Source organism: Ranitomeya variabilis, chromosome 5 (genome assembly GCF_051348905.1).
Source record: "Ranitomeya variabilis isolate aRanVar5 chromosome 5, aRanVar5.hap1, whole genome shotgun sequence".
In the NCBI taxonomy this organism is placed as follows: Eukaryota; Metazoa; Chordata; class Amphibia; order Anura; family Dendrobatidae; genus Ranitomeya; species Ranitomeya variabilis.
The window spans coordinates 497,181,979-497,205,144 of NC_135236.1; the positions used below are offsets into that span (position 1 = coordinate 497,181,979).

Consider the following 23,166-nt stretch of genomic DNA (forward strand, 5'->3'; position numbering starts at 1 on the left):
AGAGATGGCCAATAAAACACATGTGTAATGGGGCTGTGATACCATGTGCCCCTCTGATCTAAACACCCCAATGAGGCCCCACCATCACAATTAGAGATGAGCAAATGTATTTGTGCGTAATTGATTTCTCTTCTGCTTTTGCGAAAAATTTGTGGCCTCCAGAATGTATTTTTTGTAGTTCGTTCTCCACAATTCAGAAACATGGCGGTCACCTGGTAGAGGGCTGGCTAAATGGTTAAAAAAAAAAATCGCCTTTTCCCCCCCTCTTATCCTATTGTGTGCATCCTCTTCGCCTCTTCACCTCAGGCCATGGCTTCCAGCACGACTAGGTCTCTGACGTAGCTGCACACGAGGAATGGCACGGCTGAATGATGTCAGAGGCCTAATCATGTAAGAAGACAGGACATGCAGTGAAGGGGAGTAAGAAGAGGTGCGGAGAACCGGATGCCAGAACATTGTATTATATCTTTTTCCTTCGCCTCATTGGGGGACACAGACTGTGGTTGTATGCTGCTGCCACTAGGAGGCTGACACTAAGTGATACACAGAAAGTTCTCTCCTCCTCTGCAGTATACACCCTCCTGCTGGCTCTCAGCTAACCAGTTCTTGCTTAGCGCCTGTAGGAGGCACACGGACGGGTCTGCTATTCAGACCCAAAACTCTTTATTATTTTATTTTTACCTTTTACATTTTTGATTTTACCTTCAACAACGAAGGGGCAATGGATCCTTTCAAGGTTCCGATCTCCCCGAACCATCAACAGGCGAGCACGGAGAGTGTTGCCTCTCCTGCGACGTGGGATGCCACGCCTGAGCTGAGTCTTAGGGGCGACGGGTCCCTTCAAGGGCACCAATTTCCCAACACCATGAACGGACGAGCACATGGAGTGTCTCCTCCATGTATCCTCTTCCCCAGCCAGGCCTATTGCCAGACATTCAGCCCTGTCCCATCCTAGGTGATTATCCCTTTGGATGTACAGAGGCCTACCTCATGGCGTCTGAGCAGCCCCCACTGCACCACCACTATTGAAAGCAGATGGTACAAGGAGGCGGACGGTTCCTCTCCACCTCCCTGCTAAAGGGACCATGGATTGAGGGTTCCTCTTTATCCCTGTACCGTCCAAACAGCAGCGACAGCAGAGGATCTCTTCTAACTTCCCTGACCTGTTGAACAGAGCTGCATACTCGGCCTTGCGGCAGCTTCCTAGGTAAGTGCCGAGAATCTAGCGGCTGGAGGGCTCTGCGCAACCGCCGTTTTTTCCCCTTTACTTTTTTGCAGCGACGGGTCGTTTTTCCCGCTCGGCGCCAGCCGCCACTAAAAATTTAGTCCCCGGGTTCGTGTAGGCCGCAACCCGGCACCTCCGCCCATGGTGGGCCGTGCGTTATGGCTCCGCCCCCTATTCAGGTGCTTCTCGTTCAGGACGAGAACACAGCATGTTCTCGGCGGCCATATTCATCCTCCTGCCGCTTCTGGACACGAGCTGTGTACAACCGGAAGCGGCTGCTGCATCGGACCCGGCGGTATTCAGCGCTGGAGAGACTGTTGAAGATCTCACTGAGGGGAGCAGGCTTTCCAGCACCAGTTGAAGCTGGCGATTCTGGACTCAGTTGTAGAAGATATCCTTCAACAGTCCTCCCATACAGAGGTGCATAATGGATTGGGAAACTATGCCCAGTCGATCAGCAAAAACGCTATGCCCGGTATTCCCTGGTCCTAAACCTAGTCTTAAAGGCACACGACCAGCAAAAACGCTATATCCAGCATTCCTGGCCCTGGTCCTAAAGCTGGTCTTAAAGGCACATGACCAGCATTCCCTGGTCTTTTAAGGTACATGACCAGCATTCCCTGGTCTGAAAGGTACATAAACAGCATTCCCTGGTCTGAAATGTACATGACCAGTATACCCTGGTGTGAAAGGCATAGAAACGTACAGACGTCTAGCATAACCAGCCCGAAGCCGGTCACCTTTCCCAGAGTACCTACTTCAAATTAGCGCAGGAGCCTGCCGCCGATCCCAGCTAGTTCCTCAGAGTGGCTTCGTCACTGCCACAATCCATAGCTTCGCTCACCAGGAGATTGTATCCCTATGTGAACCCGCTGTGGTTCGGAGTGCTCGCAGGACCAATACACATGGATCCTCTCCTACATAGGAGCCGTCGGCTAGCAGGGGCCGCAAGTATTCTAGAAACGTACAGGCATCTAGAAAACGGGAGCTTCATTTCTTGATCTCCCTCACCGATGATTTGCTGAGAACTAGACTCCGCATCTGAATCGGAGGTGACCTTGGATCTGGACTCTCCAAAGCCTCAGCACAAGCTGGATTCACCTATTTAGACCATCATCCAATCTCTGTGGCTTGACAAGGACTCCAAACGGAGATAAACTCCTTTGTAGTGCATTTGCCATTTTCCTGGACAGCGAGCGTCCGGATAAGCGATTCACTGGCGAGCACCATGGTAGCGCAGTGGTGAACACTGGTGTTTTTTACAGCATAGGAGTCCAGGGTTCCAGCCCCACCATGAACAATCGCAAATGGACTTGCCCTGGAAACAGATGCCTCTTCAAGCGACACCAGATGCCATGCCTGCTTTAACTGTTTTTAAGGGTAACAGGTGTTATGACCCCAATGGCAGAGGGTCTCAGAAGTAATTACCAAGTCTGCAAACACAAAAAACCAGCTCATAGGACAGTGGTAACTGGGCTGACCGTATAACTAATCCTAGCACCACAAATAGCAGCAGCCGGGGAACGTGCCTACGTTGGTTCTAGATGTCTCGCGCCAGCCGGAGAACTAACTAACCCTAGAAGGGAAAAGATAGACCTTTCTTGCATCCAGAGAAAAGACCCCAAAAGTTGGATACAAGCCCCCAACAAATAATAACGGTGAGGTAAGAAGAAAAGACAAACGTAAGAATGAACTAGATATTTAGCAAAGAGAGGCCCACTGACTAATAGCAGAATATAGTAAGATGACTTATACGGTCAGCAAAAACCCTATGAAAATTTCCACGCTGGATATACAAGAACCCCCGAACCGTCTAACGGCCCGGGGGGAGGATACCAGCCCCCTAGAGCTTCCAGCAAAATCAGGAATCACATTTAGTACAAGCTGGACAAATAAATAAGAGCAATGCAAATAACCAAAAACAAGGAAGCAGGACTTAGCTTAATTTTGCAAGAACCACGACCAGCAGACAGGAGCAAACAGAAAGGAACTGATTACAACGATGCCAGGCACCAGACTGAGAATTCAGGAAGTTTATATAGCAACACCCCTGGACTAACGACCCAGGTGGGTGCCAAACTAGGGAAAGACAATCCCAGAGTCATATCACTAGTGACCACAAGAGGGAGCCAAAAAAGTCTAATTCACAACAGTACCCCCCCTTTAAGGAGGGGTCACCGAACCCTCACCAAGACCACCAGGGCGATCAGGATGAGCAGCGTGAAAGGCACGAACTAAATCGGCCGCATGCACATCAGAGGCAACCACCCAGGAATTATCCTCCTGACCATAGCCCTTCCACTTGACCAGATACTGAAGCCTCCGCCTGGAGAGACGAGAATCCAAGATCTTCTCCACCACGTACTCCAACTCGCCCTCAACCAACACTGGAGCAGGAGGCTCAACAGAAGGAACCACAGGTACAACGTACCGCCGCAACAAAGACCTATGGAACACGTTGTGAATGGCAAACGACACAGGAAGATCCAAGCGAAAGGACACGGGATTAAGGATTTCCAATATCTTGTAAGGACCGATGAAGCGAGGCTTAAATTTAGGAGAGGAGACCTTCATAGGAACAAATCGAGAAGACAGCCATACCAAATCCCCAACACGAAGTCGGGGACCCACACCGCAGCGGCGGTTGGCAAAACGCTGAGCCTTCTCCTGTGACAACTTTAAGTTGTCCACCACATGATTCCAAATCTGCTGCAACCTATCCACCACAGAATCTACCCCAGGACAGTCAGAAGGCTCCACATGTCCCGAGGAAAAACGAGGATGGAAACCAGAGTTGCAGAAAAATGGCGAAACCAAAGTAGCGGAACTAGCCCGATTATTAAGGGCAAACTCAGCCAACGGCAAGAAGGTCACCCAATCATCCTGATCTGCAGAAACAAAACACCTCAAATAAGCCTCCAGAGTCTGATTAGTTCGCTCCGTTTGTCCATTAGTCTGAGGATGAAAGGCAGACGAAAACGACAAATCAATGCCCATCTTAGCACAGAAGGATCGCCAGAACCTGGAAACAAACTGGGATCCTCTGTCAGACACGATATTCTCAGGAATGCCGTGTAAACGAACCACATTCTGAAAGAACAAAGGAACCAGATCGGAAGAGGAAGGCAGCTTAGGCAAAGATACCAAATGGACCATCTTGGAAAAGCGATCACATACCACCCAGATGACAGACATGCCCTGAGACACCGGAAGATCTGAAATGAAATCCATGGAAATGTGTGTCCAAGGCCTCTTCGGGACAGGCAAGAGCAACCCGCTGGCACGAGAACAGCAAGGCTTAGCTCGAGCACAAGTCCCACAGGACTGCACAAATGACCGCACATCCCGTGACAAAGAAGGCCACCAAAAGGACCTAGCCACCAAATCTCTGGTGCCAAAAATTCCCGGATGCCCTGCCAACACCGAGGAATGAACCTCGGAAATGACTCTGCTGGTCCACTTATCAGGAACAAACAGTCTGTCAGGTGGACAAGAGTCAGGTCTACCAGCCTGAAATCTCTGCAACACACGTCGCAAATCCGGAGAAATGGCTGACAAGATTACTCCCTCTTTAAGAATACCAACAGGTTCTGCGACTCCAGGAGAGTCAGGCACAAAGCTCCTTGAAAGAGCATCAGCCTTCACATTCTTTGAACCTGGTAAATACGAGACCACAAAGTCAAAACGGGAGAAAAACAATGACCAACGGGCCTGTCTAGGATTCAGGCGTTTAGCAGACTCGAGATACATCAGATTTTTGTGATCAGTCAAGACCACCACACGATGCTTAGCACCCTCGAGCCAATGACGCCACTCCTCAAATGCCCACTTCATGGCCAACAACACCCGATTGCCAACATCATAATTCCGCTCAGCGGGCGAAAACTTCCTAGAGAAAAAAGCACATGGTCTCATTACAGAGCAACCAGGGCCTCTCTGCGACAAAACGGCCCCTGCCCCAATCTCAGAAGCATCCACTTCAACCTGAAAGGGAAGTGAGACATCAGGCTGGCACAAAACAGGCGCCGAAGTAAACCGGCGCTTCAACTCTTGGAAAGCTTCCACGGCTGCAGGAGCCCAGTTAGCAACATCAGAACCTTTCTTGGTCATATCCGTCAAAGGTTTAACAACGCTAGAAAAATTAGCGATAAAACGACGGTAGAAGTTAGCAAAACCCAAGAACTTCTGAAGACTCTTAACTGACGTGGGTTGAGTCCAATCATGAATAGCTCGGACCTTGACTGGGTCCATCTCCACCGCAGAAGGGGAAAAAATAAAACCCAAAAAGGGAACCTTCTGTACTCCAAAGAGACACTTTGAGCCCTTAGCAAACAAAGCATTCTCACGCAAAACCTGAAACACCATCCTGACCTGCTCTACATGCGAGTCCCAATCATCAGAAAAAACAGAATATCATCCAGATAAACAATCATAAATCTATCCAGATACTTCCGGAAAATATCATGCATAAAGGACTGAAACACTGAAGGAGCATTAGAGAGCCCAAAAGGCATCACCAAGTACTCAAAATGACCTTCGGGCGTATTAAATGCAGTTTTCCATTCATCTCCTTGCTTAATGCGCACAAGGTTGTACGCACCACGAAGATCTATCTTGGTGAACCACTTGGCACCTTTAATCCGGGCAAACAAGTCCGACAACAGAGGCAAAGGATACTGAAATTTAACAGTGATTTTATTCAGAAGCCGATAGTCAATACAAGGTCTCAAAGATCCGTCCTTCTTGGCCACAAAAAAGAATCCCGCACCAAGAGGGGAAGAGGATGGACGGATATGCCCCTTCTCCAGAGATTCCTTGATATACGAACGCATTGCGGTATGCTCAGGTACAGACAGATTAAATAATCTTCCCTTAGGAAATTTACTACCTGGAATCAAATCTATAGCACAGTCACAGTCCCTATGAGGAGGAAGAGCACTGGACCTGGACTCGCTGAATACATCCTGATAATCAGACAAATACTCAGGAACTTCCGAAGGAGTAGAGGAAGCAATAGACACCGGGGGGGAATCACCATGAATTCCCTGACAGCCCCAACTTGACACAGACATTGCCTTCCAATCCAAGACTGGATTATGGGTCTGTAACCATGGCAGACCCAAAACGACCAAATCATGCATTTTATGCAGCACAAGAAAACGAATCACCTCCCGATGTTCAGGAGTCATGCACATGGTTACCTGTGTCCAAAACTGCGGTTTATTTTCCGCCAATGGCGTAGCATCAATGCCTCTAAGAGGGATAGGATTTACCAACGGCTCAAGAACAAAACCACAGCGCTTGGCAAATGACAGATCCATAAGACTCAGGGCAGCACCTGAATCCACAAACGCCATAACAGGGTAGGAGGACAATGAGCAAATTAAAGTCACAGACAAAATAAATTTAGGTTGCAAATTACCAATGGCGACAGGACTAACAACCCTTGTTAGGCGTTTAGAGCATGCTGATATAACATGTGTAGAATCACCACAGTAAAAACACAACCCATTCTGACGTCTATGATTTTTCCGTTCATTTCTAGTCTGAATTCTACCACATTGCATTAAATCAGGTGTTTGTTCAGACAACACCACCAGAGGATTAGCGGCTTTGCGCTCCCGCAAACGCCGGTCAATTTGAATAGCCAGCGCCATGGAATCATTCAGACTTGTAGGAATGGAGAAACCCACCATCACATTCTTAATGGCTTCTGAAAGGCCATTTCTGAAATTAGCGGCCAGAGCACACTCATTCCACTGAGTAAGCACGGACCATTTCCGAAATTTTTGGCAATACACTTCAGCTTCATCCTGGCCCTGAGAAATAGCCAGCAAGGCTTTTTCTGCCTGAATTTCAAGATTGGGTTCCTCGTAAAGCAATCCGAGCGCCAGAAAAAACGCATCAATATTTGCCAATGCCGGATCTCCTGGCGCTAGCGAGAAAGCCCAATCCTGAGGGTCGCCCCGCAAAAAAGAGATAACAATTTTAACTTGCTGAGCTGAGTCTCCAGATGAACGGGGTCTCAGAGACAGAAACAATTGACAATTATTCCTGAAATTCCTAAACTTAAATCGGTCTCCAGAGAACAGTTCAGGAATAGGTATTTTAGGTTCAGACATAGGACTACTAGTAACAAAATCTTGTATGCCCTGCACACGAGCAGCAAGCTGATCTACACTTGTAATCAAGGTCTGGACATTCATGTCTGCAGCAAGCACAAGCCACTCAAAGGTAAAGGGGAGGGAGAAAGAAAAAAAAAAAAAAAAACTCAGAATTTCCTTTCTTATTATCCCACTTCTGCAATGCATTAAACATTCAACTTGGGCCTGGCATACTGTTATGACCCCAATAGCAGAGGGTCTCAGAAGTAATTACCAAGTCTGCAAACACAAAAAACCAGCTCATAGGACAGTGGTAACTGGGCTGACCGTATAACTAATCCTAGCACCACAAATAGCAGCAGCCGGGGAACGTGCCTACGTTGGTTCTAGACGTCTCGCGCCAGCCGGAGAACTAACTAACCCTAGAAGGGAAAAGATAGACCTTTCTTGCATCCAGAGAAAAGACCCCAAAAGTTGGATACAAGCCCCCAACAAATAATAACGGTGAGGTAAGAAGAAAAGACAAACGTAAGAATGAACTAGATATTTAGCAAAGAGAGGCCCACTGACTAATAGCAGAATATAGTAAGATGACTTATACGGTCAGCAAAAATTTCCACGCTGGATATACAAGAACCCCCGAACCGTCTAACGGCCCGGGGGGAGGATACCAGCCCCCTAGAGCTTCCAGCAAAATCAGGAATCACATTTAGTACAAGCTGGACAAATAAATAAGAGCAATGCAAATAACCAAAAACAAGGAAGCAGGACTTAGCTTAATTTTGCAAGAACCACGACCAGCAGAGAGGAGCAAACAGAAAGGAACTGATTACAACGATGCCAGGCACCAGACTGAGAATTCAGGAAGTTTATATAGCATCACCCCTGGACTAACGACCCAGGTGGGTGCCAAACTAGGGAAAGACAATCCCAGAGTCATATCACTAGTGACCACAAGAGGGAGCCAAAAAAGTCTAATTCACAACAGACAGGTCCTTCGAAGGACACCGATCTCCTCACACCATCATTAAATCAGCACATGGAGTATCGCCTCCACGTATACTCTGCTACAGCCGGGCCTGATGTCAACCTGGTCCTTCAGGGGACTTGATCTCCGCAGATGTACAGACGCCCTGCTTTTGACGTCCGAGCAATCCCCCTCTGCATCTCCACTATTTAATGGATGATGCGTAGAGGCGGACGATCCCTCTCCACCTCCCTGTTAAGAGGATGGTTGATTGAGGGTTCACCTTTGAATCTCTGCACATTCTATGACGGCAGCTACCTAGCAGCTTAACTCCTATGGTATACCTACCTTTATCCCTGCCCGATGGATCATCTTTTAAACATACCACGGACTCAAACAATCTGACTCGTTCCGTCTTGCGGCCCCGAGTTCAGCACTCTGCCTTTCTTTAGCCCCGCACGGGTTGCCACAGCAATGGTCCCCTGGCCGGAGACCTTAGCTACTTTGGTCTATCTATGTTGGTCTATCTTTGTTTGATTCAGAACCGTTGTTCTTTTCTGGAGACAGTACAGCTGGCCAATCAAACCTCTTGAGCGGGAGACTGTGGTGCACGCCTCTTTGAATGCTTCTAGTTGTCCAGCGCTTTCTGCAGCGAATACCATTTCATTCAGAAGGGCTTGATGGATCAGAGAACGGAATCGTACTCCGCGTAAAAAAAAAAAAAAGCCTCTGACATCACTCCCTTACAGAGTGGTTGCTTATTCGGTGAGCAGGGAGGTGTTCCCCCCGGAACAAGGGATCGCAGGTGTCCTATAGATCCAACCAACAGTGGAAGAGTTGTCCAGCACAGTCTAGATCTAAGGGATCTTGGTTCCAAAAAAGGGGACCGAAAAGTTACACTGATCCTGGACCTCTAACTTTTAACAAGCTTGAACAGGCAAGTCACAATCTTGCCCTTCGGCTTTGCTACCGCTCCCAGAGTGTTCGCCATTATCATGGCGGCTGTCATGTCCCTTTGGCACTCTAAGTGTGTGGCCATCCTGCCTTATCTGGTCGACTTCCAGCTGTTCTTCCAGGTCTACGCTGAGCCTCTCTATATGTACCTTACGATACCCTTCTTCACCTGGGATGGCGGATAGGCTTAGACTGTTCTTTCTCATTTCCAGCCCAGCAGATATCGTGTTTAAGGATGATCCTGGCCACCTCCAGAGGGTTGGTAATCCTCGCTTGAGACCAGGCTGTGGTCCTTCACAGGGAACCTCCGCACTTGGTCACTCATCCCCTCATTCCGGGCCGGAATGGCCATCCGGCAATTCTGGCAAATGCCAGAACGGCCTGTCTGGTCGTGGGCTATCTTATCTGCTACGTCAATAAACGAAGCGGGTTCTCAGGATGGCTGAATTTCAGCCCTGGTCCATTCCTGCCTTCATTCCATCCGAACGGCAATGAGATCCCTAGGAAAAATAATAGCAATGGAGACAGTTACCTTCGCTCCGCCTGCTTTCTACAGGGCACACAGGTTTCCAGAGGGTAGTCTCTGAGCGTCTTTTTCATAAGGGGGAGATCCTTTCTCCCGGTTCAATACTTACTAGTGACTACGGAGCGTCACCACACTGCTCAGGGCCACTGATTATCTCGGGAATCCAGTCGCCCGATCAGTTTCCTGGGGATCCCCAGCAGTACCTCTGCTCCTACAGCAGTCCCAATGCCTTTTGTCACGTCTCCCCATCCAAATTCAGTTGGATATTGTCTCGGCGGTGCCATACATCTATCCTCTAGCAGGTACCCGCGGTCAGGCACCTTGACCTACGTACCTCACACTCTCTGATGGGCCGAGATCTATCATTCGGTGATCTCGGCAGTACTCATCCCAGGAGTAGAACTCTGACCGGCAGTTTTTCCTCAGCTGCCAGGGTCGCCTCATGTGAGTGGGAAATTCATCCAGAAGTCTTCCGACATATCTGCCTTCACTGGAGCACTCCAGATGTAGATCAAATGGCGTCCAGACTGGACGCCAATGTACTCGAGTTCATGGTTCGACCTCGAGACCCAAAAGCAATCGCAGTGCATGCTCTGGTTCTTTTGTGATACCAGCTCCATCACGCCTCTTCCAGAGGGCTTTTAGGAAGCAGGAAGACCCCAGTGTTCCTGGGAGATCCGCACTGGCCAAGTCAGGTGTTAGGTTCTTTTTTTGGTGGACCTAGTATTTTTCCGCCTTATTGCTAGAAAACTGCAAGTAGGGACTTTCTCGCAGAGAGTTTTCACATGTGGTCTCTCCCTATCGTATGTCTTTACACTTTGGGTCTCTAATAGTTCTGGGAGTCTTAAAGTAGACTCTTTGTGATCTAGATAGACTTTGCTATACTGCGAGGTCCCCCCTCCCCTTTTTTTCTCTGCGATCATGTCATTCAGCTGTGTCTTCGGAGCTGGACGCTCTGCTCCTTCAGACCTTTTTCCTTATTACCATCCAGGCAAGGTTGTCTTCAGGCCATCCTCGTCTCTTGTTACAAAGGTGGTATTGTACTTCCACTGTTACGAGGGTCTCGTTCTTCCCTCTTCTTTTTCCGCTCCGGTCCATAAAACGGAATGGGTTCCCCATACCCTGGACAATATGAGGGCCCTGAGTACGTAGGTGTCGAGGTTGGCGTCCTTCCAGAGGATGGACACTTCATTTGGGCTTCCTGACGTTTTCAGGAAGGGCTTAGCCGTTTCTTCGGCCATGTTAGCCTAGTGGTTTCTTCACACATCCAGAAGTCCTTCCGTGTGAGACGTCAGCCTATTTTCACTCCACTCGATCGATCGAGTTTTTTCTTGGGTTCTAGACACCAGGAGTCAGCAAGGCACGTCTGTCAGTTTTGCGGGTTCGTCCAGTCCGCATGCATCCTTGAAGCACTATAATTCCCTGACTTCCGCAGATGTGAGTCTCGGCAGGCGGACTCTGCAGGCCGTGGTGGCCTACTTGTAAGTAGCGGTTACACAGGGCCTGATCTGCTGTTGTCCCCACCCAGGGACTGCTTTGGGACGTCCCACGGTCTGTGTCCCCAATGAGGCGAAGGGGAAATGGGGATTTTTGTGTACTCGCCATAAAATCCTTTTCTCCGAGCCATTCATTGGGGGACACCGCTCCCACCCTTTGTGCTTGTTTTTATAATTTGACATGCTATACTGTCATATGTATATAATTTGATATGCTATACTCTCATATGTTGTTATTGTTCTCCTACTGCTTTTGCACCGAACTGGTTAGCTGAGAGCCAGCAGGAGTGTGTATACTGCAGAGGAGGAGCTAACTTTCTTTGTATCACTTAGTGTCAGCCTCCTAGCGGCAGCAGCATACACCCACGGTCTGTGTCCCCCAATGAATGGCTCGGAGAAAAGGATTTTACGGTGAGTACAGAAAAATCCCTATTTCTGTATGCCTTTTTGATCCGCTCTGAATGAGTCCAGTTTTAGTAGATGTGTCTCAGCATTGTGACTTTCTAGAACTCTAAAAGTGCTAATTAGTGATGAGCGAGTGTACTCGTTGCTCGGGTTTTCCCCAGCACGCTCGGGTGGTCTCCGAGTATTTGTTTGTGACTGCTTAGAGATTGTTTTTGATGACAGCAGCTGCATGATTTACAGCTACTAGCCAGCCTGAGTACATGTGGGGGTTGCCTGGTTGCTAAGGAATCCCCATATGTAATCAAGCTGTCTAATGGCTGTAAATGATGCAGCTACAGAGACAAAAACTAAATTTCCGAGCAGTCACAAATACTCGTAGATCACCAGAGCGTGCTTGGGAAAACCCGAGCAACAAGTACACTTGCTCATCACTAGTGCTAATAAGAGATCCATTAACCCCTTCCCGACATGCGCAGTACTAGAACGGCGCATGTCGGGTCCCCTGCTTTGATGTGGGCTCTGGCGGTGAGCCCACATCAAAGTCGCGACATGTCAGCTGTTTTGTACAACTGACATGTACGCGCAATAGCGGCGGGTGAAATCGCGATTCACCCGCCGCTATTAACCTGTTAAATGCCGCTGTCAAACGCTGACAGCGGCATTTAACCGGCGCTTCCGGCTGCGCGGCCGGAAATGAGCACATCGCCAACCCCCGTCACATGATCGGGGGTCGGCGATGCTTCAGGATGGTAACCATAGAGGTCCTTGAGACCTCTATGGTTACTGATGCCGGCCTGCTGGGAGTTCCCCCCCTGTGGTCGGCGCTCATAGCAAGCCTGCATTTCTGCTGCATAGCCGCAATCTGATGATCGCTGTTATGTAGCAGAGCCGATCCAGTGGTGCCAGCTTCTAGCCTCCCATGGAGGCTATTGAAGCATGGCAAAAGTTAAAAAAAATGGTTTTTAAAAATATGAAAAAAATTAAAAAAATGTAAGTGTTTAAATTGCCCCATCCAAAATAAAACAATAAAAAAAAATCAAGCCTACACATATTTGGTATCGCCGCATGCAGAATCGCCCGATCTATCAATTAAAAAAAAGCATTAACCTGATCACTAAACGGCATAGCAAGAAAAAAAAAAATCGAAACGCCAGAATTACGTTTTTTTGGTCGCCACGACATTGCATTAAAATGCAATAACGGGCGATCAAAAGAACGTATCTGCACAAAAGTGGTATCATTAAAAACGTCAGCTCGGCACGCAAAAAATAAGCCCTCACCCTACCCCAGATCACGAAAAATGGAGACGCTACGGGTATCGGAAAATGGTGCAATTTTTTTTTTAGCAGAGTTTTGAATTTTTTTTCACCACTTGGATAAAAAATAACCTAGACATGTTAGGTGTATATGAACTCGTGATGACCTGGAGAATCATAATGGCAGGTCAGTTTTAGCATTTTGTGAAGCTAGCAGAAAAGCCAATCAAAAAACAAGTGTGGGATTGCACTTTTTTTGCAATTTCACCGCACTTGGAATTTTTTTCCTGTTTTCTAGTACAAGACATGGTAAAACCAATGCTGTTGTTCAAAAGTACAACTCGTCCCACAAAATATAAGCCCTCACATGACCATATTGACGGAAAAATAAAAAAGTTATGGCTCTGGGAAGGAGGGGAGCGAAAAACGAAAACACAAAAATGAAAAAGGGCCGCGGCGGGAAGGGGTTAAAGGGATGATGTAATGACAAACCAGTATGAACTGTTTAGCAAAGACTTTTAATGATAAAAACAAGTGATGGAAGTTCCTTCTACTGCTATTATTATTATTATTTTTATTTAGAAGGAAAATGTACAAAATAACTGATTACAGAACAGATGCAAACTGAAAATATTCTAGGAAAAATGGATGCCAATGAATGGGTCCTGTAGCTGAATGTTTTGTTTTTTGCTCCCCAGGCTGATTATAAAATGGAAATAAAAGCCGCCATGTTTAGCCGTGCACACACGTGTATCCCCACACGCATATGATCTGTTGTGCCTGCAGCAGCACAGAACAATGTATGCATTTGTTATATTTGGGATGGCTGCACCTGTATGTTGGCACCGCTGCCGTTCCAGTGACTTCTAAGCGTAACCCAAGTGATGAGTCCTCTAATAACATGTAGAGCAAGTAATCCGCTTGGCGGCACTAATCCTTTCTGAGAATCTAATCTAATCTGTACGGCAGGTGTGGACAGTCCGGCGTCTCCCGAGGTCAGGGAAGACATTTGTCACCAGAACAGCAGCGGCCTGAGCAGTCAGGTGAGCAGGAGTAGTCTGTCATTTATCTGTGCTGTTGTGTGATCCATCCTGTTTGTTAACCCTTTGTCTGATGGCATTGCCTCAGTTCCTCGAGGAGCCAGATTATTTAGGAATGCCAGATTTAAAATATTCTGCATTTTTATTTGTAATTTGCTTGCAATTTATGGTTCCTTTTTTATTTACCAGGTGTCTACGTCGGGGTTTGTGCAGCATAGTGCTTCAAATCATGAGGTCGTGGAAATGAAGGAATCGCTGTCCGAGAAACCATCTGTTTTTAGTGGAAATACCGAGATAAATGGCAAATTAAAAGGATCAAAAATAGGTAAGAGGGACACCTGTCTGGAGAGAACAGCCTGCATGTATTGGCAGGCATGATGAGTGTTTTACCATGTGCTCCACTAGGAATCCTCCTGTTTATACGCTTCTATTAAGGTTCATACAGAATGTATTAAAATGTCTGTTTAGAGAGCGACTAGACACTGGTGTTGCCGGTATCTTGGACACATGCTTTGCAGTGTAAAGCATTCATTGAGAAGCTTTGCCTTTAGCAGTAAAATGTACCTTTTTGGTATCGGAGTGCAGTGAAAGACACGTTTAATGGGTTGTCATTTACTTTGTGTCCTAGGTCTTCATACATCATCTAAATTGAATGATGTGCGTGACTTGGACATAGGAATTTTAACACCTGAGGTTTCTGCATCCTGCATTGTCTCCAGTGCACAATCTATGGTAACCCAGCAGAGCATTAAAACTGAGTCATCCCGTACAAATGGGGCACTTGTTAGAGATGAGACTTCACTAGCTGCACTCACTACACACTCTGAAGGTTTGATCCAAGTTTCACGTACTGCATTTTCAGCCATGTTTGTCAAATGTCAGGGTTAACATTGCTAGAGCTGTAGATTAATATTGTGTGTGTATTACAAATGATGGTGTTTTATAGTTTGTGTATCAGAATAGGTTTTATGTTTTTTGTGCGTTTTTTTGTATGTTAATAAAATCTAATTTCTTTGGTAATTGTTCTGTATATATCTGCACTTTAATGCCCCTTTTACTTTGATAATCTCTTGTTTAAATAGGTTGTCCCCTGTCAGAAATTCAGTCTCCAGGTTGAAATTAGTAATAAAATGAAACCTAGTTTTACTCGCCCTCCTGGGTCCAGAGCTGAGTGTTTGCTGCCACTCTGTGTCTGATATTGTCTGCAGCACTCACATCATGTAGACAAGCGCTGCAGCCAATCAGTGAGCTCAGCGGCTCTGCCCATGTGGACTGATTTGGCTCTTGGAGCCGCTGAACTCGCCAATAGGCTGAAGCACTGTCTGCATGATGTCTACGCACAGCCAATATTAGAATTCAGGAGAAGCAGCAGAGACTCTGCTCTGGACTCGGGGACGGTGAGTAAAGTGCAATAATTTATTATTATTATTATTATATTTTGCAAAAGGGGAAAACACTTTTAGGTTTTGAATAGTAGTGCCACCATACCCCATAAACAAACTAACTACTAAAATGTATGTACTTGATTGATAAATGTTAAAATATTGAACAATGACATCAGTTACTGTATGTTTGTGGCTTCATATTGCTAATTTAAGAGAATATCTAGTTCATATTTATTTATTTTTTTACCTTTTTAGCTGCAGTTTCTTCAGGTGAACAATGCACTTCCCAAACAACGAGGACCTCAGTAAGTGTCATTAAATGTATCTTTGCTGTCATACTACAGCCATTTCATAACATCTGTGGAATCCTTTTTTAACGTCTAGCATAGGGGTGCACCACCATTTTTAGTCCAATGGCCACATTGTCATATTCAATAATCTCTAAGGGCCTCAATAAAACTTAAATGGGTTTACTTTTTGAAAGGTTTATGGCATATCAAAAGTATTTGCCAAAAAAGTATAAAGGATGTATATTCCAATATCAGGACTCCACATGTCTGGAGAATGTTGGGTGCTCTTCTCCCCCAGTCAATACTCTCGAGAGGAGGAGACCCTGCACGCCTGTAACTCTCCATTGAAGATGGGTATTGCAGTAGCTGACTGCATTTCACAAGTCCCTCAAAACAGAATATTTGGAGATGTAAGCACTACACAGAGGTTGTCCCGAAATACTGGAGCACACTGATAGCATCTAATCCAGCTTTAGTGCGGTGCTACAGAGGCAAAGCTCCCTCTGCTTCCACTGTCGGAGAGTGGATAGTTGGCTTCAGTGCTGCAACAACGCCTCTGGTCTAAATCGGCAGGAACGTGCGAGTTCCTAAGCAGACAAGATTCCTTGGGCCTGGGAAGTAGTGAGAAAAAACCCTTTAATGCAAGTCTGTGAGACTCACATCGTCTCACATCGAGAAAGAACCTTCCAGCCCACACAGAAGATGTGCCAGCCGGCTAGTCAGAACTGTGGTCATAGGAGGACGAGTACGGTGTGTTAAATAGTAGATTACGGTCGGTAAATATTTTAATACATTTACTGTACACATAACTATGGTTTATGGAATGAAATATAAAAAAATAGTGCTACTTTATTTAACCAATTTTTAAGTCCTAAATAATTGCCCTATAATCATAGGTGCACCCTCTTCAACTTCCAACTGAAGTAACCAACATTTCCTAGGTGTAAGTATACCCCAAGAAAAAAGAGGGTTGCTCACAAAATCATATAGTTTAAAATTAGTTTTATTAAATATCTTTAAAATTGAATCAATAAAAAAATTCAAGAGAAGATACATAAACAGAAAAAAAGAGGGATGAGGGAGTCAAAAAAGTAATCAACTGGGGGGCGTGGCTATGTAGCCGAGGAAGAAGGACGCATCTAGTGAGAGCTCCACACATCCTGTGCTCATCCTGCCGTTTATACCCTGCATTGGCGTACGGTACCGTCTGTGGCTGGAACCCTATATCCTTAGGAGCCTGGTGGACCCTCCGGACGACAGCGGGGAGGATTTGCGACGTCGGGAGCTGCGAGGGCCGAGACGGTCAGAGGACACCACGTGTAGTGGCGGCCATCTTCGGAGTGCGCGCTCCAGGATACAGGACGCGGCGCCGTCTTCTGTTGGTGCCGGGCCTCCTCCTTCTTGAAACCGGCGGTCATCAGATCATAGCGGTGAGAGCTGTGGAGTGCTCGTGTATAGGAGCCGGGGAACCAGGGGCGGATGACGGAGCCTGCAGGGGGTAGCGGCCATTGATACAGCACGCGCCCTATCAGTAAGGGAAGCGGCGCTTTCTATCACATCTGCGGTGCTGCCTGGAAGGTGAGCGCATAACCTGAGAAAACAAAGGGGTGGTGCAGTGTGTGCCCTGAGAAATTGGGCCCTGCGTCCCCCTATCAGATAAACACTTCGTTACCAGCGCCATAACATTTCCGGATTTCTCTGGAACTCCAAAAGCAGAGGGCGCGATTTATGGACATCAAGAAACAACTTAGAGATAAGAATATCATCTATTCCATGCTATATCCGGCTCGGCTCCGTGTTGTCCATGGGGGTTCCTCTTTATTCTTTACAGACCCAGCGGAGGTTGCCGACTGGTTACGGTCTCACGGGGGTCCAATGTGAAAGACTCCTAATCTGGGTTCTTTATCTGACGGCAATTCACATGGAGCTCTTCGTATGGGTGCGAAAGATGTCAACAATACCGGACACTGAGTTCAGTGAGGGTATCCCCTTTTCTATCTGACTGTAGGAGTGTGGAAACATACTCCTCCATTGTTCAAGTTTTCAAGTTTTGTTTAGTTTGGTTTTACATAAGTTTTGGTTGTTTGATGTGTATGGTTGCCGCCAATATTACTTTTTTGCTCTGTGTGGTGCCTCTGAGCCGCGCCCGAATAACAATGATGCGTATTATTTTTCCTTTTACATATAAAAATGGGATCTGAAATTATTTGTATGACCTGGAACATACGGGGAATTAAGACTCCTCGGAAAAAAATCAAGGTATTTTCGCAGATTAAAAGATATCACCCTCATGTTGTGGCACTAGTGGAGACACACCTGACTAGGGATGCGGTTCGGTGTATGCAAAAGCCGTGGGTACAGTGGTCTCTCCATGCATTTCATACCAGCTACTCAAGAGGGGTCTCCTTGCTGATACACAGGGATGTTAGATGGGAGGCCAGGGAAGCATGGCGAGATCCTGAGGGCCGTTTTGTCTTTGTGCATGCATTCATTAACTCGCGTGAATATGTGATACTGTGTGTTTATAACCCTCCCCCTGCTAGCATGTCGGTTCTCCGTATGGCAATGAGTTTCTCCTTAAAATATCCAGATGCTAATGTTCTTTGTATGGGTGACTTTAATCTAGTCATGGATCATTCCATGGACAGATTGAGACTGAATGATAGTGTCTGGGGAGTCTTTGTCTCAGCCCCCTTCCCAATTGGCGCTGTTTATGGATGGCAGCGGTTGGCTGAACTTATGGAGAATAAGTCACCCTGAGGCTAGGGGATATACTTGCCACTCATCTACTAAGCAATCTCTATCTCGTATAGACTATATATTTGGATCTAGTGGCTTGGCATTATGGGTGGATAGTGTTGAACATGGCAATAGGGGGATTTCGGACCACAGTCCGGTTATCCTTAAACTTAAATATGGGCAGTCCAATAACAATAGATCCTGGAAATTGAACCCCTTTTGGTTGAAATTAATAGATTCTAGTGATAGGACGATCGACCAGTTAAATTGTTTTATTTTAACAGATCCGGAACCCCAGAATCTTGGTTTATTTTGGGATACCCTAAAGGCATACCTGAGGGGGTGCTTGTCCTCTACGATCTCTTATATTAAAAGGGTAACGGCGAGGGAGGATGATGAGATGGAGCAGCGATTAAAAGACTCGGAGGCCACATATATTGCTAACCAGACTAGCAGTAACAGGGTTGAATGGCTTACTTCTCAGAGGATGTATACCCAGCATGCAGACGTTAAATCAAAACGCAAATTATTTTTCACCCGTCAGTCCTACTTTGAGCTGGGGAACCAGGCCAGTACACTTCTGGCTTTCTTAGTGCGCCAACATAACACCTCCAACACAATATTGCAGATTCGTACACTTGATGGCTCATTAGTATCCTCTACTGATGAAATACTTCAATGTTTTTATGATTATTCTAAATCATTATATAAATCTGGTAGCGGATTTGATGTCTATGAATGTTTGGATTACTTATCAGATATAACGTTCCCCTTATTGAGCCCATCCCAACAAGCCTTTATGGATGCTGAGTTTACTCTGGAGGAAGGCACCACTTCTGTTAAAGGTACTTAAAGGAATTTGGGAGGGAGAGTCTGTGCCTGAAACGTTTTATGATGCCAGCATTATTGTGCTTAGGAAAGAGGGGAAGGATCCCCTGGATTGTGGATCATATCGACCTATATCTCTAGTGAACGTACATTATAAAATCTTTACTAAAATTCTAGCTACCAGGCTGAATATGATCATATTAGATCTTATACACACGGACCAAACTGGCTTTATGCCTGGAAAAAGTACTTCCATCAATATTAGGTGGGTTCAATCAGTCATCCAATATAGCTCTCTAGAATTGGATAATAAGTGGGCATTGGCATCGCTGGATGCACCTAAGGCTTTTGATTCCCTTGAGTGGTCCTTCCTTTCTGCGTGTTTGCGGAAGTATGGTTTTGGGGACAAATTTCTGAGGGATAGGTACATTATATACGAAACCCAGGGCACGTATGGTTGTAAATAATTCTATATCTGAGCCTTTTTCTTTACATAGGGGAACTCGCCAGGGATGCCCCCTTTCCCCGGCTCTATTTGCCCTAACGATAGAGGCTTTGGCAATACGGATGAGGTCCTCCACTGACATCAAGGGGATAAACATTGCGGATCGAGTAGACATTATTGGTCTTTATGCTGATGATATGGTGATGTTTATGGATCAAACAGAGGATACGTTGCCAAAAGTAATAACGCTCATAGACAAATTTAGCAAATTCTCCGGTCTTTATATAAATTGGGATAAGTCTGCTATGATGCCTCTTTCTCATACCCAGATGTCACACCTCGAAACTCTCTCGCCGTTGCCCATTGTCTCCAATTTCAAATATCTGGGAATTCATATGTCTCAACGTAGTCAACTTGATTTACAATTTTAATATTTACCCATTATTGGATTTGGTTAAATCCAAATTTGCTACCTGGGATAAGCTCCCACTTTCTGTAGCTGGCCGTATCAATCTGATCAAAATGATACTGCTCCCCAAATTAAGTTACTGCTTTCAACACAGTGCTGTCCCAATACCTAAATCCCTCTTTGCGACTCTAAACTCACTCATTACGTCCTTTATATAGGGGAAGACCAGGCCTAAACTTAGGCTATCTGCTTTGCAGAGACCGAAACAAGGGGGCGGGGCGGACTCTGCCGGACTTTTATCTATATTATCTTGCCGGGCAGGCTAAGATGATAAATAAATGGATGCCCAATAACTCTCTCACTAACTCTGAGAGCCACCTGCTTTATTCTGCCCGGATCGATTGTCCACTGGGGTTTCTGGAGCTGGAGAAAATTAGTGTTCCTCGTCTGCTACCTCTACTCCGGTTGGCACGATCAACATGGAGGCAAATTAAAAAAATCACTAAATTTGTAGATATAGTAGCGGAAATGCCACTGTGGAATAAGTTATTTCTCGGGATTATTGGGCCACCCATCCACGGAATTTTGGAGATCGCGTGGGGTTCTCTCGGTAGGCAATATACATAACCAGGGGATTTTTATCTCCTTTGAACAATTACAAAATACCTATAATATCCCGAGGTCTCAATTTTTCCGCTATCTAGAAGATCAGCCTTTCAATCGCACATGCGGAATGTGGGTACGGGTCGAGCCATCTCATCTTTACCTCTAATAGGAATTCTAAATTCACAAGGTCCTCAAGGACTTATTTTTTTCCTTATATATCTATCTGTTATCCACAGGAGGGGGGTCTATTATAGATTCAATTAAAGGAAAATGGGAGGGGCTTCTTCCTGATACACTGGGGGAAGAATGGGATGATATTTTGGAATCTCCAACTAAAGTTTCCCCATCAATTAACAATAGGATGACCCAATTGTACATCATATACCAATCCTATTTAACCTCAATTCGACTTTTTAAAATGGGTCGCCTCCACTCGTCGGATTGTCTGAGATGTCATTCCAATGATGCAGATTTCATTCATGTGATTTGGAGGTGTCCTGTTATTCTTCAGTATTGGAGGGAGGTGACAACATTATTGACATCCTTGTTGTCGATTCCTGTCCCACTTGAGCCACTGATCTGTTTATTTGAGGTGTGGGATGCGGAAACCTAGGACCATTACACTGGGATTTTTCTGCGAGAGACACTGTTTATGGCGAGAAAGGTACTAGCGCTGCAATGGATGGGTGGTTCTTGCCCATCTCTTAGAGCTTGGGTTGATTTAGTGAACTCAATTATCCCATATGAACGGACACTATCAGAATAGAGGATGTCAAGATAAATTTGAGAAAATATGGGGTAGATGGAAGTCTTACCATACTCTATAATCGATAATTTAATATATATGTAAGACGTAAGATCCGTGGCTTTGGGGGCATTGCTTACAGGGTAAAATTTGAGTAATTCTCTTTTTTTTGGCAGCGTTCTATTGGTAGTTAATGTAGTTAAGGTTACTCACTAGGAGATTTATAGGATATTAATGATTGACATACACCATTTGTTACTCTTGTAATACCCCAGACGTGACGATACATTGTAATTAATGTTCTTTATGTTAGGATTGATAATGATGGTCACAAATGCAAATGTGTGTATTGTATGATTTATTTTGCAATTAATAAACAAATTTTTTTAAAAAAGTAATCAACTGCTACATTGTGACACGCCCCCTGAAGAAGCAGGGAGAAACGTGCGCGTCGGGGCAGAGGGGCAGGAGTCTGACAGACTAATTACATGCTAATAGGATCCAGGTAAGGGAGCTTCATGCCCCCTATTGATTTACTTCATTTATATTACATTTAAGTGGCTCCAAGTACATTGTAATGGCAACTAACAAAATGAGGTGATTTGGATGTTAATTCAGCTGGTTTCTCATATTGATTACCTTGCAGTGGTTTCCAGGCACATGTGCTTAACTAATTATGCTGTTGTGCCTCTCAACCATGGTGCACTGGTTGATCTTTGAGATAGAAATTTATTGATTGTATTTATTGAGCTACTATAAACACACCTGTAAATCTATTTTTGGAGAAATTCAGCTCCCTATTCATAAGTATATGTGTGAAGCACTTGGCACTTTAATTGTTCGTCCAGCTGGGTACTCCTCTCATAAGTGTGGTTTTTCTTTGCCATACAAAAAAGAGCTATCTATGAATGTAATGTTCACCATTAGTGGGGATATGATTCTACCTTTGCAATGTAGCAGTTGATTACTTTTTTGACTCCCTCATCCATCTTTTTTTCTGTTTGTTTATCTTCTCTTGAATTTTTTTATTGATTAACTTTTAAAGATATTTAATAAAACTAATTTTAAAATATATGATTTTGTGAGCAACCCTCTTTTTTTCTTGGGGTATACTTACACCTAGGAAATGTTGGTTAATGCTACTTTATTGCAGCAATAGAGGTTAACCTAAGAACAAGTCCCTTGGACAATTTGCTCTTCTCAGTTGGACACCTTTGCCAATGCCCTTCGGTTACATCTGACTTTCAAGGGTAAAAGAAAGTTGAATAAATAAATATGCATTATGTAGATTGAGCAAAAAGACCTTTTTAATGGGATAAGGCCATGTTCACACTTTGCGGGTTTTACAGCGGATCCGCGGTGATTTTGATGCTGCGGGTCCGCAGCAGTTTCCATAGCGTTTACATTTACATGTAAACCCTATGGAAACAGCAATCCGCTGTGCACATGCTGCGGGAAAAAACGCGCAGAAACGCAGCGGTTTACATTCCGCAGCATGTCACTACTTTGTGCAGAATCGCGGCGATTCTGCACCCATAGGAATGCATTGATCTGCTTACTTCCCGCATGGGGCTGTGCCCACGATGCGGGAAGTAAGCGGATAATGTGCAGATGGTACCCGGGGTGGAGGAGAGGAGACTCTCCTCCAGGCCCTGGGAACCATATTTGTGTAAAAAAAAAAAAAAGAATTAAAATAAAAAATGATATACTCACCTCTCAGCGCTGCACGCGGCCGTCCGGTATCAG

At 45.5% G+C, this 23,166-nt stretch overlaps 1 protein-coding gene across 4 annotated transcripts in view; it reads left to right on the forward strand.

The window, feature by feature from the left end:
• The window catches only part of HCFC2 (host cell factor C2), a 111,957-nt gene that overhangs the window by 65,416 nt on the left and 23,375 nt on the right, over positions 1-23,166 (forward strand). For 3 of the 4 annotated variants that reach the window (XR_013215807.1, XR_013215808.1, XM_077265649.1), the window contains exons 9-12: positions 13,903-13,976; positions 14,163-14,298; positions 14,602-14,802; positions 15,614-15,663. Coding sequence is in view for 2 of the 4 variants with exons in the window: in XM_077265649.1 (XP_077121764.1) it covers positions 13,903-13,976; positions 14,163-14,298; positions 14,602-14,802; positions 15,614-15,663 (461 nt within the window). In the remaining 2 variants the exon portion in view is untranslated. The remainder of the gene's footprint in view (positions 1-13,902; positions 13,977-14,162; positions 14,299-14,601; positions 14,803-15,613; positions 15,664-23,166) is intronic. The other variant, XM_077265650.1, reaches the window with a different exon arrangement.